Source organism: Trachurus japonicus, chromosome 19 (assembly GCF_045865225.1).
Source record: "Trachurus japonicus isolate A0001 chromosome 19, Traja_1.0".
Taxonomy (NCBI): domain Eukaryota; kingdom Metazoa; phylum Chordata; class Actinopteri; order Carangiformes; family Carangidae; genus Trachurus; species Trachurus japonicus.
This window is the reverse complement of record NC_140925.1, coordinates 1,360,360-1,381,266: the sequence shown is the minus strand read 5'-3', so window position 1 is coordinate 1,381,266 and position 20,907 is coordinate 1,360,360. Positions and strand designations below refer to the sequence as shown.

Genomic DNA, 20,907 nt, shown 5'->3' with positions numbered 1-20,907 from the left:
GCTGTGTACCGCACACACACACACACACACACACACACACACTCACACACACACATACACACACACACACACACACACACACACACACACACACCTCCCTCTGCACTTCGTCCTCATGTTTCTTTCTTTTATTTAAACACGTGCAGCAGCAGCAGCAGCGTACGGTAGCGTGTTGCATTCACTTGAAAGAAAACAAGATTTCTAAATCCCACGAGAAGCTCCCACCTTTAAGTAACGTTTAAACTTTTTTGGTGAACTATTCCTTTAAACTTTAAAGGAATAGTTCACCAAAAAATGAAATTCTCCCTCATCTCATGCTGATGAATACTCTGGAGTAGTTTTTTAATCCTCAAAGGTCATCTGGAGACCCGGGAGGCCGGTTCCTAGTCCAACCAAAACTTTATATGAGAGTAATAATAGCGCCCGACACAAAAACGCCCATAAAACTACACAACAACCCTTTAATATTCCTCCACACTGCTCGTCCACTGCAATCCAAGAGTCCTGAAGGGAGATAGTCCAGGTTTACTGGAAACAACGTAATCTAGGACATTTTTTACTGGAAACAACGTAATCTAGGACATTTTTACAGCCTAAGCAGTCCAAACTCTTGTCTATCTCCCTTCAGGACACTTGGATTGCAGTGGACGGGCGGTGTGGAGGAATATTAAATGGTTGTTGTGTAGCTTTATGGACGTTTTTGTGTCCGGCCCTTTCATTTTTTGGTGAACTATTCCTTTAACCACTGCGGTCAAGTCAACCTCCACTTCATCATGGATCTATTACATCTATTGGATCCATGATGTGTAAATGCTCCACTTCAGAAACTACAGTCGATCTCTCCCGGTCTTGTTTTGTGCTACAGGGAAACTTCAGTAACAGTGTGTTGGGACGGATTTCAAAATAAAGGTCACCTTCCAAAACGCTGTCGGCTGATGTAGACTAGATTTTCAAAATAAAAAACCAACACATGTTTCTTATTGACTGCGTTTACATGCACTTCAGTACCCCGATTTCAATCGGGTTTTTTAAGTACCCCGATTATTGATCAAATTCGGGGTATGGTGTTTACATGAAGTTAGAGAACCCCGGTTATTCAGTTTCCCTGTATACATGATAAATACAGTATCCCGGTTTCTGATTACTGCGTCTTACGTACATATGTGTGTTTCATTCATGTTTATTATTTACAACAGGAAGCACAACTACTAGGAAATATAGGTCCGAAAATTTACAAATTAAAAATGCTGCCATGTTATATAACTTAATAAAAGAAAGGTAAATTCAATGCAGACTGATCGGTTCATTGTAAAACATGCTTTTATTGATGTAAAAGTGGTGATTTCTGTACACACGTTAGGCTACAGAGCCTCCAGGCAGCGCTGCTCTGTCCAATACACACATGAAGCTTCACTTTTCATTCAAACAAACTAAGGCAACTGCCACAACTGTTAGATTTCATCAATGAAACCAGCATTTATCTCCTAAAAATAATATAACCTGTCAGCAGTAAACATCTAAAACCTACGGGTAAGTTAATTAACAACCGTCTTCTCTCCCGAGGTGACGGAGTAGTCTGGCCGGCTGAGCAGCTCTGCAGACCGGCTGCTGCCTCTGTGATGTCCCGGTCACAGCTCACACACGGGGAGCTTCACTCCTCCCAAAAACGTCGTAGCAAACTTGTAAACAGCCGTCGTTTGGATAAACCGACCGCACATTGGGGGACTAAACAGTGACTTTCTCGCATGAAAAAAACTAACAAAAAAACGTAATAGTCTCCTCATCGCTCCAGAATGCGCTCTTGTTGTCGCCGCCATTTTGTTATGTAACGTATCTATGGTAACAGTTACGTCAGCTGGCTGAGCAGCTTTCAGATATCGGGGTACTGTGTTTACATGCTCCAGTATCCTGGCTTCTTTCGGAGTTCTCCGGGCAGCAAAATCGGGTTTCTCAAAATCGGGATATGAGCTTATCCCGATTTCTGGAATCGGGAAATGGTGTTTACATGCGCAAACACAAATTCGGGGTACTTAAAAAACCCGATTGAAATCGGGGTACTGAAGTGCATGTAAACGCAGTCACTGTCACGGTGTTCCCTGTAAGTCCAGATTGATGTTGAGAGGAGATAAACTGTTTTTACACAACTCCACCTCAGAGAAAACCAGAGCAGTCTGATGAAGCAGCTTTATTTTGAAATCCGTCCTCACGTTACTCGCAGGTGGGAGTTTCTTGCGGGATTTTGAGTCGGGAAAAAAATGACTCGGAAAAACAGGAAAAAAAATGAATTACTCCAAAAATCTGTGAAAAAGTGAATACAGTACGTTTCCGTAGCTCTTCGATCTTTTTTCCCTCCAGTTCAGATTTTTACGGCGGTCACCTGAACGCAGCACCGTTCTGAAAACACCTTTAATATAAATCACTTTCAGTTCTTTTTCTGTCTCGACACTGAAAATAAAATGTGACGTTCACTCCTCAACACTTTATAACATTATTAGTATTGTTTTTATTATTTTTCATCTCATTTAAACTATTTGAATATTTTAAAGTCGTTTATTTCTGTCACTTTTATCCCGGTGACATCACAATGAACTATGACATCACTTCCTGTTTGCACTAGATTTACTTTTATTCAATTATTATTATTATTATTATTGTTTTATTATCCAGCTGAAGAAAATAAATACACACAAACAAACACACAAACACACACACGTCGTCATAGTGACCAGAAAATGGAACGACTGAACCTTCAGTCCCAGCAGGTCCGTCCCCCTTCACCGTCCCCCTGGAAACACTTCCTGTTCCCGTCGTCGAGGCTTCAGCTCACGATGCCACTGAGACCTGCTTCACCTCCTTCATCCCTCCTTCATCACTCCTTCACCTCCTTCATCCTTCCTTCTTCACCTCCTTCATCCCTCCTTCTTCACCTCCTTCACCTCCTTCCCTCCTTCTTCTTTCCTTCATCACTCCTTTACACCTCCTTTATCCCTCCTTCACCTTCATCACTCCTCCATCTGTCTCTCATCTTTGCTTCATCACTCCTTCACCTCCTTCCCTCCTTCTTCTTTCCTTCATCCCTCCTTTATCATTCCTTTATCCCTCCTTCACCTCCTCTACCTGCTTCACCTCCTTCATCCCTCCTTCACCTCCTTCATCTCTTCTACCTCTCCTCCCTCCTTCATCCCTCCTTCACCTCCTTCATCCCTCCTTCATCTCCTTCATCCCTCCTTCACCTCCTTTATCCCTCCTTCATCTCCTTCATCCCTCCTTCACCTTCATCTGTCCCTCATATTTGCTTGATTACTCCTTTACACCTCCTCCATCCCTCTTTCATTACTCCTTTATCACTCCTTCACCTCCTTCATCCCTCCGTTACCTCCACTACTCCTCCATTCCTCCTTCATCCCTCCTTCACCTCCTACACCTCCTTTACTCCTCCTTCATCTCTTCTTCATTACTCCTTCATCCTTTGTTCATCTTTCCTCCATCCCTCTTTCATTACTCCTTTATCACTCCTTTACTCCTCCATCCCTCCTACACCTCCTCTACCTCTCCTTCACCTCCTTCATCCCTCCTTCACCTCCTACACCTCCTTCATCTGTCTCTCATCTTTCCTCCATCCCTCCTTCATCCCTCCTTCACCTCCTTCCCTCCTTCTTCTTTCCTTCATTACTCCTTTACACCTCCTTCATCCCTTGTTCATCTTTCCTCCATCCCTCTTTCATTACTCCTTTATCACTCCTTCACCTCCTTCATCCCTCCGTTACCTCCACTACTCCTCCATTTCTCCTCCATTCCTCCTTCATCCCTCCTTCACCTCCTACTCCTCCTTCATCTCTTCTTCATTACTCCTTCATCCCTTGTTCACCTTTCCTCCATCCCTCTTTCATTACTCCTTCATCCCTCCTACACCTCCTCTACCTCTCCTTCACCTCCTTCATCCCTCCTTCACCTCCTACACCTCCTTCATCTGTCTCTCATCTTTCCTCCATCCCTCCTTCATCACTCCTTCACCTCCTCCTCCATCCCTCCTTCATCTCCATCACTCCTCCTCTACCTCTCCTCCATCCCTCCTTCATTACTCCTTCATCCCCCCTTCACCTCCTCTACCTCTCCTCCATCCCTCCTTCATTACTCCTTCATCCCCCCTTCACCTCCTCTACCTCTCCTCTATCCCTCCTTCATCCCCCCTTCACCTCCTCTACCTCTCCTCCATCCCTCCTTCATTACTCCTTCATCCCCCCTTCACCTCCTCTACCTCTCCTTCATCCCTCCTTCATTACTCCTTCATCCTTCCTTCACCTCCTCTACCTCTCCTTCATCCCTCCTTCACCTCCTCCATCACTCCTACACCTCCTCTACCTCTCCTTCACCTCCATCACTCCTCTACCTCTCCTTCATCCCTCCTTCACCTCCTTCATCACTCCTCCATCTGTCTCATCTTTGCTTCATCACTCCTTTACACCTCCTTCATCTCTTCTTCATCACTTTTTCATCCCTCCTTTACCTCCTCCATTACTCCTTCGTCACCTCCTCTACCTCTCCTTCACCTCCTCCACCCCTCCTCTCCTCCTCCTGTGACCTGAGCGACTGAACTCCAGTTTTTGCCGTGAAGAGACGAGTGAAGCTGAAGAAACTTCCTGTTGATTTGTTGTGATGAGTTTCAGATCAATAAAACACAAACTGTTTTTATTTTTCATCTTCGACCTGAAACTTTGTGTTTTTGACCTGAACTCGACTTCGTTTCAAATTTATGAAACAAAAAACATTTTATTTGGTTAAAAACTGAAAATATTTAGGCAAAACAAAACCAGATGATGAATAACGAACATGATGACATCGTTTTATTCTCATGTGGCGTTCAAAGACCGTCGGTAAATAACAGCACACTGCAAAAACTCAAAATCTTACCAAGAATATTTGTCTTATTTCTAGTCAAAATGTCTCATTTCTGGTCAAAACAAATCTCATTATACTTAGAATAAGACTCATCACATTAAAAGCAGCTTGTTTTTAGACACTTTTTACTTCTTTCAAGCAGATTTTCACTTGAAATAAGTAGAAAAATCTGATAGTGGAGCAAGTTTTTCTTTCTTATTACAAGCACAAAGAACTTCCTTTCACTGGCAGATTTTTCTACTTATTTTAAGTGAAAATTAGTTTGAAACAAGTAGAAATGATCTAAAAACAAGTAAATGTTTAGGTGATGAGTCTTATTTTAAGTGGAATGAGATTAGTTTTGACTAGAAATGAGACATTTTGACAAGAAATAAGACAAATATTCTTGGAAAGATTTTGAGTTTTTGCAGTGCAGCTTGGTGAGTGACATCGTTTTTGTAAAGTGTCTTTAAACACAGTTCTGTGTGTAGTTCACTGACATCACGTCACAGGATCAGACCCGTGCGAGGCGTTCAGGTGTCAGTCGGTGCAGTGGGACAGACAGGCAGGTAGGGCGTGGTGCGTTCAGGGGTCGGGCAGGTTGTAGTCTGACGGGTGGTTTCCCCCCCGGTGGCGCCCGAAGCAGCCGAGCAGCAGGTCGACGGCGGTGGAGACGGTGGACTGGACCTCGTCCTGGCTCCGCCCCCTCAGAGGGTTCACCTCCACCAGGTCCACGGCCGACAGCTGACCTGCAGACGGAGGGGTGTTCAGGAATCGATAATGAATTATTTTCATTATCGATTAAAGAGATACGCCAACATTTTTTTTCGTGTCTTGCCTCACTCCCGAGTCCATGACCAGCAGATAGACACCATCCTTTCCACTGTGCGTGCAGTAACAAGGGAGATAGAGCCGTATCGCCGTAATTAGCTTAGCTCAAACACTGGAAGTGTTAGCCTGCCTCCACCTAAAGTCGCTAATTAGCTTAGCTCAAACACTGGAAGTGTATGGGTAGCGTTAGCCTGCCTCCTACCTGAGCTGAAACCAGCAGTCAGAAGCTGATTTCATTTTAGCTCTAGACTCTGTAAATATTTCACTTTATCCACATTTCAAACATGTTTAGGAGAGAAAGTAGCCGTTTAGATCAGCAGTGTGTCGTTAATTTGTCTAAATACCAGCTGTTTACAATTTTGTTCGGACGAATTCGGCGCTACTAAAGCTAGCCGTTGTGACCAACGCACTTCCGGTTACTTTCACAAAATAAAACACCCGTTGCCCTTTACATACAGAAAACCATGACGATAGAGTTTGTGCTTTTGCTTTGAAACAGGAAGCTAACCTACCCTCGATGTAGCTAGCTTGAACCAAAATAAAGCGTCTTTGCTTGAACCCTCCGTTTTGACCGATCTCGTCCCGTTAGCGGCATTTGACCGCTCAAGATGCCTTACCGGAGAGTTTTGTCAGCTCTGAGACGGAGATCGGCCCGCCGGTTTCCCTTTAGAGTTGCTGAAGAGTTTCTCTGATGACTTTAGGTGGAGGCAGGCTAACACTACCCATACACTTCCAGTGTTTGAGCTAAGCTAATTAGTGACTTTAGGTAGGAGGCAGGCTAACACTACCTATACACTTCCAGTGTTTGAGCTAAGCTAATTAGTGACTTTAGGTGGAGGCAGGCTAACACTACCTATACACTTCCAGTGTTTGAGCTAAGCTAATTAGCGACTTTAGGTGGAGGCAGGCTAACACTACCTATACACTTCCAGCGTTTGAGCTAAGCTAATTAGTGACTTTAGGTGGAGGCAGGCTAACACTACCCATACACTTCCAGCGTTTGAGCTAAGCTAATTAGCGACTTTAGGTAGGAGGCAGGCTAACGCTACCCATATGCTTCCAGTGTTTGAGCTAAGCTAATTAGCGACTTTAGGTGGAGGCAGGCTAACACTACCTATACACTTCCAGTGTTTGAGCTAAGCTAATTAGCGACTTTAGGTGGAGGCAGGCTAACACTACCTATACACTTCCAGCGTTTGAGCTAAGCTAATTAGCGACTTTAGGTGGAGGCAGGCTAACGCTACCCATACACTTCCAGTGTTTGAGCTAAGCTAATTAGCGACTTTAGGTAGGAGGCAGGCTAACACTACCTATACACTTCCAGCGTTTGAGCTAAGCTAATTAGCGACTTTAGGTGGAGGCAGGCTAACACTACCCATACACTTCCAGCGTTTGAGCTAAGCTAATTACAGGCGATATGGCTCTATCTCCATGGTTACTGCACGCACAGTCGAAAGGATGGTGTCTATCTGCTGGTCATGGACTCGGGAGTGAGGCAAGACACGAAAAAAAGAAATGTTGGCGTATCCCTTTAAACAATTAATTTCTCAAACCACCAGACGACATCGTCCTCAAATGTCTTGTTTTGTCCACAAACCAAAGAGAGACTCAGTTTATTGTCATAAAGGAACAAAGAAATCAGAAACATTCACATTCAAGAAGCTGGAATCAGAGAATCTGGAGCTTTTTTAAAATTAAAAAACTACTCAAACTGATTATTAGATGATCAGAATAGTTGATGATTAATTTAATAATCGAGTAGTAGTTGTTGAGTCGGTGTCTTCACCTGTCTGACACAGGTATTCGGTGATGTACACGCCCTCCCTGTAGGTGAGGCCTCCCACTACAGGTGTGCCGGTTGCCGGGGTAACGGAGGGGTCGATGGCGTCGATGTCATAGCTGAGATGAATCGGCTTCTTCCCCCTGATCAATGAATCAATATTAAAATTAATAATAAAACGTCTGTACTTCCACCCTCTGTTCCGTGTGGCGAGGGGGCGGAGCTTAATTACCTGGCCGACAGGTAGTCACACGCCTCCTCCATCACCCTGGAGACGCCCAGCTGATCCACCTGAGACATGGAGAACACCTTCACCCCCAGCAGCTGCAGGATGTAGCTGTCAAAATAAAAGCAGCCGCTTCAGGATGTAGCTGTCAAAATAAAAGCAGCAGCTTCAGGATGTAGCTGTCAAAATAAAAGCAGCCGCTTCAGGATGTAGCTGTCAAAATAAAAGCAGCCGCTGCAGGATGTAGCTGTCAAAATAAAAGCAGCATCTTCAGGATGTAGGCAAGGCAATTTTATTAGTGCACTGCAAAAACTCAAATATCTTACCAAGAATATTTGTCTTATTTCTAGTCAAAACAAATCTCATTCTACTTAAAATAAGACTCATCACATTAAAAAGCAGTTTGTTTTTAGACACTTTTTACTTATTTCAAGCAGATTTTCATTTGAAATAAGTAAGTTTTTCTTTCTTATTACAAGCACAAAAAACGTTCTTTCACTGGCAGATTTTTTCTACTTATTTCAAGTGAATATTTGTTTGAAACAAGTGAAAATGATCTAAAAACAAGTTAATTTTTAGGTGATGAGTCTTATTTTAAGTGGAAAGAGTTTAGTTTTGACTAGAAATGAGACATTTTGACAAGAAAAAGGACAAATATTCTTGGAAAGATTTAGAGTTTTTGCAGTGTATAGCCCGTTTTTACCACCAGTTTGTCTCAAAGGGCTTTACATCCCATCATAACAACATCCTCTGTCCTTAGACCCTCACATCCACTGAGGAAAAACTCCATAGAAAACCCTTTTAACAGGGAAAACCAGGAGAAAGCTCAGGGTGAGCAACAGAGCTGTCAAAATAAAAGCCCTTTTATTAACGAGTTGTGCAAAGTGACGCTGCTCGAAACGTCACTTCGCAAATAAATCCTTATCAAAGGAAGCTTTTTGGTGTGTGGACTCATTCATCTTCTGTAGTGTTCCTCTCTTTAATCCAGCAGCACCCTGCCCAACTGGGCTTTTTTGACGTGCATGTTTTTCTCACAGTTTCTCTAGATCTTTTAATGTGGACCACTCTCACATTTTTTGGAAATGTCAAAAAATAACTGTATTTTAAATGTTATGTAGGGAGCTAGAGCAAATATTAGGATATGAAGAGACTCGTCAATCACTAGAAACTGGGCAAAGGAAACACCACCAACAAAAGATCAATGAATAACAACTGTGTAAGAACTCTTTTTAATGGACAAACTGACACATACTGAGGCTACAGGAACAAATGGACCCAACGAGACTCTAAATGATGATACTGGACTGGAATGATGATTGGTGGATAAACCAATCTGCAAGACTGTAAGAATATTATGTAGCTTTCTGTTTAGTTAGTTTGTATTTCTTTTTGTTGTTGCAATCATTTGTCAATAAAGATTTAAAGGTCCACTGTGTAGGAATTCCTCCATCTAGCGTTGCGGTTGTAGATCACAAGCAACTCAGTCGTATTTTTCATGCTGCATTCACCTGAAATTGGGCAGACGGCAGACGGACGACAGCCGTTTTTCCTGCACTTTGAAGGGCTGGAAATAATTATATTATAGTGAACAATGGAACTGTGTATTTTTTTTCAGGTAAAACCTCTTTTAGGCCGTGAAAATAGGCCGTTTCTTTGGGTCTGTTCACAACACTGTATGTTGTAAATCTCTGGGCAGGGCTATTATGGGCTGGCGTTGCTAACGGGAGGAGTGCAGAGAGTCTTCTACTGCAATTAAAGTACTTAGGGGCTATTTGGAGATCATACAACCCCACTTTTAAAAAAAATGCTACTATCCCTTTAAGTGACAAAAAAAACAAAACCTGGACTGGACTCACTGTTCAGCTGGATCGACGTCCCTCAGGCCGACGTAGACCAGGTCTCTGGCCCAGACGCACGGCTCCACCCAGGAGAAGTTTGGTAGAACAGGAAGCTGGAGGAAGTAATGGAGTACATTTGCTTAAGTAATAGATTTCTTTGGTACTTCTTACTCTTACTTGAATACATTTCCAAGACAAATATTAGTACTTTTACTGGAGTTAATTAGTAGGAAGGCTGAAAAGTACTGGTTACTTTCAGGTCTTTTTCTAAAATCCTATTGGACACAAGCTGTGTTTGTCTGTGAAGGAAACCCTAACCCCTAAAAGCAGCACATCAGTGCAGCTGAGCAGCAAAGAGTTCATTCTCACTAACAAGAGTTAAAAGCTCCTTACATTCATTTACAAACTATTAGAGTCATTCATTGATGTGAACAATAAGACATTTACTCTGACTCTTACTTTGACTTAAAGCAGAAGTAAGTGATCCGGTGGTTTTGGCTAATGCTGCGTTCCAGGCAGGCTTTTGAAACCGTAAATTACAGCTTCAAGTCACGACTTACGACTTTGTAGCGTTCCAGGCAACCCACTCGTGTTTCTCCAACCTGTTTTACCTGTGAAAGTCACTATAACGGCCACTCGTAACTTCTGACCCGTGAACTCGTACCAGATCGAACTGGTACCACTTCACAGGTCGGAAAAACACCAGTTACGAGTTGCCTTGAACGCACCATAACAGTCCTCGTCCCTACGTCACCACATTCACGGCGCATCCCTTGGCTGCACACACAGAGAGGACTGCCCCTTTATGCCGTTCTCTCTCCTCATTGGATAAAGGTTGTAGGATACAAGGAAAGTTTTCTCCTGGGCTCAGAGCAGAGCAGAGTGACTGACAGACCCGTGTTTCAGACCAAACACTCTATAGAAGTGATTGCTGTCGGAAGATACAACTATTTAAGACTTAGATTAAAGCAGAAGTAAGTGATATTTTTGTGTTAATCTAAGTCTTAAATAGTTGTATCTTCCGACAGCAATCACTTGTATAGAGTGTTTGGTCTGAAACACGGGTCTGTCAGTCACTCTGCTCTGCTCTGAGCCCAGGAGAAAACTTTCCTTGTATCCTACAACCTTTATCCAATGAGGAGAGAGAACGGCATAAAGGGGCAGTCCTCTCTGTGTGTGCAGCCAAGGGATGCGCCTGAATGTGGTGACGTAGGGACGAGGACCAATAGATCCATGACGAGGGCGGGGGCTGCTAACTCCATCTGCTGACAAGACGTTATGGTGCGTTCAAGGCAACCCGTAACTCGTGTTTTTCCGACCTGTGAACTCGTACCAGTTCGATCTGGTACGACTTCACGGGTCAGAAGTTACGAGTGGCCGTTATAGTGACTTTCACAGGTAAAACAGGTCGGAGAAACACGAGTGGGTTGCCTGGAACGCTACAAAGTCGTAAGTTGTGACTTGAAGCTGTAATTTACGGTTTCAAAAGCCTGCCTGGAACGCAGCATTAGCCAAAACCACCGGATCGCTTACTTCTGCTTTAACACAAACATTCACCTTACTTCTGCTTTAATTACCTTTAAAAGCAAGTACTTTGTTACTCTTACTGCAGTAACATGTGGACTGAGCTACTTTTACTTGTAACAGAGTAAATGTTGACCAGTAGTATTTGTACTCTTACTCGAGTACTGGGGTGGAGTACTCAGTCTCACCTTGTCCCTCAGCTCGTGCAGCAGGTAGGACATGGGCTGTCCGTGCATGTTCCCCGTGTCGGAGCTCAGCGGCGTGTTGATGTCGGCGTGGGCGTCCACCCACACCACGCTCAGCTCGCCGACCGCCGCCGCGTGGCCGTGCACCGAGCCGATGGCCAGACTGACGGAGGGGAGAGTGACATCATCAGTGACATCATCAGTGACATCATCAGCCTCCATCTGTCCTCCTCCAATCAGAGAGTTGGTTCATTCATAACTTCAACGTAACAAAATTTCTACTAAACTTAGATCACCAAACTGTTGAGGAGACTTAAAGGGATAGTTAAAGGACAATTCCAGGCGAATTCAACTCGGGGGTGTATTTTCATATCATTTTAGGTCTAAAAGAAGGAATCTGAAGATTTTCAGTTTAATCGCTCCTGTTTTGCGGTAGTTGCGTCTGTCCCCGCATCGCCACGGCAGCAATGAATGGGAGTGGATGTAAGTTCCGCTGTTTAGGCTGTTTACATCCCTCAAAGCCGCAATGTTTTTCCACAGACAGCGTCAGATGGAGACTCAAACATGCACCGAGAAGTTTATTTACTTCAAGCAAGCCGACATGTTTGTAAAACTAGATCTAATTCAAAGTCTCCCGGAGTCTCGCGCGAGCCCGAAGTTGCAGTGCTGGTGTGTTCAGGTGCAGTGGGAGCTACCGCTTGTGTCATAAACACAGGAATATCAACACTTTACTTGCTTGAAGTGCACATTTTTTTCCACAGACAGCGTCAGGTGGCTACTCAAAGATGCGCCGAGAAGTTTTTTTTACTTGAAGCAAGTCAAGAGTTGATATTCCTGTGTTTATGACACAAACGGTAGCTTTTCCCACTGCACCTGAACACACCGAGCACGGCAACTGGGTCTCGCGCGAGACTCCGGGAGACTTTGAATTAGATCTAGTTTTACAAACATGTCGGCTTGCTTGAAGTAAATAAACTTCTGGCTGCATGTTTGAGTCTCCATCTGACGCTGTCTGTGGAAAAAAAATGCGGCTTTGAGGGATGGAAACAGCCTAAACAGCAGAACTTACATCCACTCCCATTCATTGCTGCCATGGCGATGCGGGGACAGACACAACTACCACAAAACAGGAGCGATTAAACTGAAAATCATCAGATTCATTCTTTTAGACCTAAAATGATATGAAAATACACCCCTGAGTTGAATTCGCCTGGAATTGTCCTTTAAACATTTTGTCAAATTGGCCCATTGCCATAATCCCTATAGTCATCAATCAATCAATCAATCAATCAATCAATCAATCAATCAATCAATCAATCAATCAATCAATCAGGCTTTATTTGTACAGCACTTTTCATGCCCATATGGCAGCTCAAAGTGCTTTACATGTTAAAAACAAGCAATACAGGGAACACATGTTAGGGAGACAAACATAGATTTGCAAACACATTCACATTCACACAATAATTTTAGAACATTGGATTTTATCGGGGAAACGCTGTCTTACACTCACTCATTTGCAGTGGGGAAAACACTAAATAAAATGAAGTAAAATAAATAAAATTGAGAAGACGAGAAAGACACTAGGTAAAATGAAATAAGATAGATAAAATGAGAGGATAAGAGAGATACTAGATCAAATGAGGTAAAATAGATAAAAAGAGAAGACCAGAAAGACACTAGGTAAAAATAAGCAGATGTAGTGGGATAAAATAGAGAAAAGAATGGGTGAATTAAAATAGAATAAAAAAGATAATAATAGTAAACAAATAAATAAGGAAATAAGATAAATTAAATTTAAATGCATGTTTCAGAATAATAGAAATAGTACGAGTCAGTTAAAAGCCAGGCTAAAAAGGTAGGTCTTCAGTTTGCTTTTAAAAATGTCCAGATTCTCTGCTCTCCTCAAGTCCTCAGGAAGTCGGCAGTCGGTGCTATAGTCATAGCAGTAGGTTCGTTACCTTTAATTGTCGGTGCAAGCTGTTTTTAGAACGGCGGAGCAGAGCCGTGAGCTGCTCAGAGCTACGCTACTAATGGAGGCTCATTATGGGATTTCTTTGGTTTCCCTCCATCATCAAACTCATCAAATACACAATCCAACAACTCCACAACGCTCTGGTGGACAAGTTGTGAGCTGCACATTCACCACGCTATGAGATAATAACACAACGTTACCACACAGAGTTGTTTTAGAGGGAAATTCATGCAAAACCGCTGATGCACGTTGCCTTCAGGGACAGTTTTTCATCAAGCAGTCTCTGTATTTCCCTCTAAAACAATTCAAAGTCAAAGTCAAGTCAAAGTCAAAGTCAAAGTGTCTTTATTTGTCCCAACAGGGAAAATTGATTTGCAGCCGGGAAGATCCACACACTCAAACACATACACAAATAGACAATTTGCCAAAATGTTGAGCTATCCCTTTAACTAGAATCTGCTGTAACTTGCTGGTTGTTAAACTACATTCATAATTTGTGCTGTATCAAGTATTTCAACTAGTTTAACCGGCCGTCTGACAAAAACTTTATGAGATGCTCATGTGTCAACAAGAGATTCTGTCCTGTTGTGTCAGAGCCTCTGATTGGCCGGTCCTGTCGGGTTTAAACAGTGTTGTTCAACTCACACCCATCTAGAATATGTCCTCTTTGTTTTTATTATTACTTTTTTTGTTGACTGATTTACGAGTGGGTGTTGGGGCAGGATTTTCATTTTCTCTTTCTATCACCAACATGTCTGTGGTGGTGAACCTACAGGACGTCGACCAGACAACTAAACCTGAGTGTAGAGCCAGACTTCTGCTGAATATTTAGTTTCATAAACACCACATCAGGGTTCCTACGCGAGTATGGAAAGTATGGAAAAGTAGCCTATAGAATTTGATTTTATACATTTATACATTATCTTAATACTTATCTGGGTTTGGTCTTATCAGAAGTTATCTGGGTTAATTATTTTTGTATGTGCTACTGTAGCTATAGCTACAATCTCCTGGTGATTATTTGGTGACATAATGACATACACATTCAGAATAATGAAAACAAATGATTAATTGCATGATTTTTTTATATAATGCACAACTATTTACTCAAATATCACAGATTATTTTTATTTTTTTACCGAGAAGTCTGGAAATTAGGGTCTGGAAAAAGTGTGGAATTTGGACATAACATGAGTAAAAATAGTTGATAAAGCTGCTTTTAGAAATGTAGTTTGTTCAAACTACTGCGGCCAGACTCAACGCTGCTCATCACATCTGGTTGACTGATCTCCACATGTGGGCGGGGCCTGATGATGTCACAACGACCTCCAGTCTGTGAGTCCTGGTGGATGATTGACAGGTGGAGGCGCTTCTGTTGCTACTGGACGTGTGTGTACTTCACTGACCCATAAAGTTGGAATAAAATACTGTTATTAATGATATTTATTGCTTTGTTTTGTTTTTATTATAACAAAGCAAAGTGTATAAAGACAGACACAGCTCATAACTAATGTGAACTAATGTGATTTATTCTTGATAAAGTTTTTATCTTTATTGATCAATCTCTTCCAAACAAATCTCCATGAAAATTAAACCACAACAAACCTTTATAAAAAAAGAGGAATGTGTCTGAAAACAAAGTGAATCCAACTTTATGGCCATTTTAACTTACATTTTGTTATATTTATTTCAAGTTGTTTTGACAGTTTTATGTAGTTTTAATCTGTGAAGTTTGTAAACCAATGACAATAAATAAATATGATATTAATATAATATTATTAATATATGAATATTGTATTGTATTAATATTATAGTTTTATATCCTGGTGAGCGTTGACTTTGTATTTGTTATTACTTTTTTTGTTTTCCATTTCCATTTGCTTTACCAGTGGGTGTTGGGGCTTTGGGGATTTTCATTTTCTCTTTCTATTGTGTCCTGGTGGATGATTGACAGGTGGAGAAGCTTCTGTTGCTACTGGACGAGAGCTAAAGTCAACAATTCACTAACGATTTAACAAGTGACTACATCAATGTTTACACACACACACACACACACACACACACACACACACACACAGGGCCGTTGCTAGGAATTCTGGGCCCCCTTAAAGAATACTAAAGTGGGCCCCTCCCCCTAACTTTTCCTTTTTTTTTCTTAGACTACGTATGTATTATCATTTTTTATTTAGCCTTCTTTGATTTGATGCTAATGCAGCATTACACTGCAAAAACTCAAGTATCTTAGCAAGAATATTTGTCTTATTTCTAGTCAAAATGTCATTTCTAGTCAAAACAAATCTCATTCTACTTAAAATAAGACTCATCACATTAAAAAGCAGCTTGTTTTTAGACACTTTTTACTTCTTTCAAGCTGATTTTCACTTGGAATAAGTAGAAAAAATCTGATAGTGGAGCAAGTTTTTCTTCCTTATTACAAGCACAAAAAACTTACTTTCACTGGCAGATTTTTCTATTTATTGTGAATTTAAGTGAAAATGATCTAAAAACAAGTGAATTTTTAGGTGATGAGTCTTATTTTAAGTGGAAAGAGATTAGTTTTGACTAGAAATGAGACATTTGGACAAGAAATAAGACAAATATTCTTGGAAAGATGTTGAGTTTTTACAGTGTACTATGAGTATTAGTCAGGGTCTTACGCAGAATAAATCAGTCATACAAAGATTAGACTACTGGGGTTTTTTATGGGCCCCACTGGGCGCTGGGCCCCTAGAGTTATCACCACCTTTCTCCGGCCCTGCACACACACACACTGACCTGTGGTCTCCTCCCAGCATCAGGCTCGTGTGTCCGTCCCTCTTCACGCGCTTCACGGCCTCAGACAGCCTCTGATTGGCTCCTCCCACCGCCCTCGCGCTCTTGACCAATCCGATGGGTTTGTCGTCGACGACCTCATCGAACACCAAGTTCCCATAATCCTTCACTGCACAACCTGCACACACACACACACACACACACATGACATTAAAGACCAGAGAAACGCTCACCAGGAGGTAAAACTATAATATTAATACAAAACAATATTAATAATATTTAATAACAATAATTATTAACCCTCTATGGTACGCTGCATTATGATGCCAGTGGGGAAAAATGTTTGTAGTGTTTTTATGTCTCAAAATAGACTAAATAAACATAATCTAAAGACATTTTTTAAAATGATTTATTTTTGGAAGTTTTTGGGATTTGTTGACTGTAGCAACATTGTACTATTACGGTTCATCATCTACTGTATTAGAAACACCGACCAGTCTCTGTAGACTTTCACCTTCACTGGCCTCATCCTCATCTTCCTCATCATCATCATAATAGCCTGATGTTTACTTTACTGCATCCAAAATCACATTTATTAAGGATAAAAAACAAAATTATGATGAATTATATGTTTTTGAACATTATATTTACACCTAAACACACACTACCATAGTCTCATAATGCAATATTGATTCCATAATGGTCCACTGTCGCCTCAAGGCAACACTGCAATTTTCTATAATGGTACGTTGTTGCTTTGGGGCAACAGGTGCATTTTAACAAGTTTCCATTATTTAATAAGTAAATAAATTGCATGGAACTATTAAAAATTAAACTTTACTAATCTATTAGTGTAAATATATTTTTTTCCAGGTGAAAAAGGGCCAGGAAGTTACTGTATGTTTTCAGACCGTTTTAGTGGAGCAAAATGGCAAACCTGTTTCCTTTGAAAAAGTCTGTAAAAAAGGGTTTCAGTGGCTTCTTGAAAGTCATGTGATAAATTAAAGCATTGTCATTGGTTCTCTAAGGTCTCCTCTCTTTTTTAAAGTATTACAGCATTAAATGGGATGAATTGTGGAGATTTGACAGGACAAAAAGTGGTATGTTGCTGCCTGAGGGCAACATGGTACCATAGAGGGTTAACATTATATTGATATCATATTTATTTATTGTTATTGGTTTACAAACTTCACAGATGAAAACTACATAAAACTGTCAAAACATGAAATAAATCTAAATATTAGGCCTATATAAAAATGAAAATGTATCGACAGTTATAAAAATACTCACTACACATTCCAGTTTTTTCATAAAGGTTCATTGTGGTTTAATTTTCATGGAGATTTGTTTGGATGAGATTGATCAATAAAGTTTAGAGAAGATATAAACTTTATCAAGAATAAATCACATTAGTTCACATTAGTTATGAGCTGTATCTGTCTTTATACACTTTGCTTTTAATCCTTCACTGCACAACCTGCACACACACACACACACACACACATGACATTAAAGAACTGGACTGTTGCCGGGCAGAGAAACGCTCACCAGGATGTAAAACTATAATATTAATACAATACATTGTTCATATATTAATAATATTATATTAATATCATATTTATTTATTGTTATTGCTTTACAAACTTCACAGATGAAAACTACATAAAACTGTCAAAACAACTTGAAATAAATATAACAAAATTTAAGTTAAAATGGCCATAAAGTTGGATTCACTTTGTTTTCAGACACATTCCTCTTTTCATAAAGGTTCATTATGGTTTAATTTTTAATGGAGATTTGTTTGGAAGAGATCGATCAATAAAGTTTAGAGAAGATATAAACTTTATCCAGAATAAATCACATTAGTTCACATTAGTTATGAGCTGTATCTGTCTTTATACACTTACGTAATGTCACAAACTGTAAATGCACCACAGACGTCCTGGAATAAGAGCTTCTGTTCATAAAAACTCATCTTAAAAACAAAATAAAACAATAAATCTCATTAATAACAGTATTTTATTCCAACTTTATAATAATAACAATATTTCTTGACTTGTTTGTTTCTCTGTGAGCTCTGTCTGTCACTGGTTTATTTCCCAGAATTCCCTCTGTGTGTGAACATTGACAGTGTGTGTGCTGTTGAATATATTATAATATAATATAATGTTATATATCTACATATACATACATGAGTCGACTCGTCCCAGTTACAGATTGATGTTTGTGACCTTCGACAACGACGACACACTGAAGTTTTGTCTCAGTGAACAAACGTGTGATGAGTTCAAGTTCCACAGGAAAAGTTAACGTTTATTTGTCCCGTGTTGTTTTACAGTGAAACGATGACTCATTAGAGAATCACAGAAGTTACTTTTGTTCTTCATGTCTTCGATGTAATAATGACGATGTAATAATACGTTTATAATGAAACTTGACGTTAACTCATTTGTCTCAGTGGAAAATTATTATTATTATTATTATTATTCAATAATAATGTTTAAAAATAAAGTTTTATTCGAAATTAATTTAAAAAATAGAATAAAATTAGTAAATAAAACCTTGAAGTTGTTTATGAAACACACACACACACACACACACACACACACTCTGATCTATTTCTGTGTTGTTGAGGATCAAGGTCGCACGTCTGCTGTGTTTCCATTAATAAATATGTGTGTGTGTGTGTGTGTGTGTGTGTGTGTGTGTGTGTGCAGCATGACTCAGCTCACGTGTGAACACTCACACACACACACACACAGAGACACACACACACACACACACTGATCCTGCTCAGCTGTAAGTCTCACCAGCTTTAACATCCCAGATTAAGCGGTGCCAGCGGCTGCAGCTGATCACAGCCGTCACTGATCGATAGAAGGACCGAGGTCAGTGAACGCACCACGTGACCACGTCTCTCACCTTGTTCCTGCAGCTTGTGAACGAGTCCTGCAGCTCGGATCAGGTCTGGACCCTGCTCCACCCCCCCCCTGGGCTGGGACACACACACACACACACACACACACACACACACACTGTAACACACAGTAACACACTGTAGAGATCATTAATACTCATCTTTCCTCATTAATCACAGTCGATGCAGCGAAACCTGAAGTGTTGAAGCTAAAAACCTCCACAAAAACAGCTTTTAGTGTTTTTCATTGTCAGGTTTAAGCATCAAATGATGAATAACTACCAAGTCTATAACTGATTAGATAAAGGTGGACTGGATTAAATGTGTTTTGTAGTTTGTCTTTCTGACCAATTTGGACCGTTTTATGGCAGATACTGCACGTTGCCTTGGTTTTACTCCAATGGAATCATAGAGTAAACTAGAGAATGCGTTTCCTGAAGGAAATACGGGTGAATGCTGAAAGCTGAAAGCTGGAAGCTGAATGAGCTGAATAAATTGTTGAAACTATGCTAAATTAAGTGAACAAATTGTTGAAACACTGTTGAATTAATGTATTTTGTAATTTGTCTTTTTGACCAATTTTGATCATTTTATGGCAGATACTGCACATTGCCTTGGTTTTACTCCAATGGAATCATAGAGTAAACCATTTCCTGAAGGAAATACGGGTGAAAGCTGAAAGCTGGAAGCTGAATGTGCTGAATAAATTGTTGAAACTATGCTGAATTAAATGTATTTTGTAGTTTGTCTTTCTGACCAATTTTGACCGTTTTATGGCAGATACTGCACTTTGCCTTGGTTAGTGGTTTTACTTCAATGGAGAGTAAATTATGGGATGTAGGGAGTACAGTTACTCTTTGCAGATACTGCACTTTGCTTTTTTTGGATGGACAGTAAAATAAAAAGCCCAAATAACTCTGGAAGTTTTAGCAGAACAACTGATATCAAATTCTACCAGATTGAAGAGAATATGTCACACTTTGGATTGGTCAAAAAAAAAAAAAGCAGAAACTGCACTTTGCCTTTGTAGGGGGGGGGGGGCTGGGGGGGCAGCTCTGACCTCTGACCTCTGGACCGCCTCACGTTGTCCCAACAGAGTTCATATAACAAGTTACCTTTTACAACTGACACGTCAAACTGATGAATAATGATGAAGTTAACAAGGTCAAACTGAATGTAAACGAGACTTTAATGTTTTAATTTCACCTCTTTATACAAGATTTCTTCTTTTTTGTGCTTTTTTTCTCATTTTCTTTTCTTTTTAAATACAAAATAAAACCAAAAGACTGTTGAAGGTCTGGGTGGAGAATAACAGAACAGATATTAAACTACATTGAATTCATACACACACACACACACACACACACACACACACACACACACACACACACACACACACACACACACACACACACCTGTCCCTTGGAGAAAGGAGCTCCGATGATTCCCACCGACCGATGATGATGATGATGATGATGACGTTTACAAACAGTCACCGCGAGCCGCCTCATCGTCCTCGCGCTGCTCATGTTGACGACAATTAGCTACTACACATCTATACACACACACACTTCACACACACACACCTACACACTCCACCGACACACACCGACACACACACACACCGACCGACCGACGGAGCGGGACGTCCTATAAAACCCCCGTGTGACGTCACGGCACCGGGAGGGGGCGTGACGTAACGTGACGGGTTGGACCGAACACACACACACACACACACACACACACACACACACACACACACACACACACACACACACACACACACACACACACGGTGTTTCCCAGTGTATCAGTGAGTGTGTGACAATGATATAATAATAATGACAATCCACCAACAGAGAAAGAGTGCCATTTCTGTCCCCAGCATATTAAATGTAGCCTATAAAAACATGTAATAATATAATATAAATTGCATTTAATGAATAAACAAAGCACCATACACATGAATCACTGTAGAAAT

General features: G+C 40.8%; 1 protein-coding gene across 1 annotated transcript; it reads right to left on the bottom strand.

Moving 5' to 3' along the window:
• Window positions 1–5,317: 5,317 nt before the first annotated feature.
• On the bottom strand, window positions 5,318–20,506 carry arg1 (arginase 1). The gene is made up of 8 exons (XM_085761756.1): window positions 20,342–20,506; window positions 18,932–19,004; window positions 16,013–16,187; window positions 11,266–11,425; window positions 9,572–9,666; window positions 7,722–7,826; window positions 7,496–7,632; window positions 5,318–5,627 (listed from the first exon to the last, which is right to left on the bottom strand). The coding sequence occupies exons 1-8, from the start codon at window positions 20,453–20,455 to the stop codon at window positions 5,464–5,466; spliced, it is 1,023 nt and encodes a 340-aa protein (XP_085617882.1). The 5' UTR covers window positions 20,456–20,506; the 3' UTR covers window positions 5,318–5,463.
• Window positions 20,507–20,907: the final 401 nt, after the last annotated feature.

Coding starts and splice junctions, on each gene's coding strand:
- arg1 (XM_085761756.1), bottom strand. CDS start 20,455: ATGAGCAGCGCGAGGACGATGAGGCGGCTCGCGGTGACTGTTTGTAAA. Junction 9,667..11,265: donor TGCACGAGCTGAGGGACAAG/GTGAGACTGAGT, acceptor TACTTCCTCCAG/CTTCCTGTTCTACCAAACTT. Junction 7,827..9,571: donor GACGTCGATCCAGCTGAACA/GTGAGTCCAGTC, acceptor TTATTTTGACAG/CTACATCCTGCAGCTGCTGG.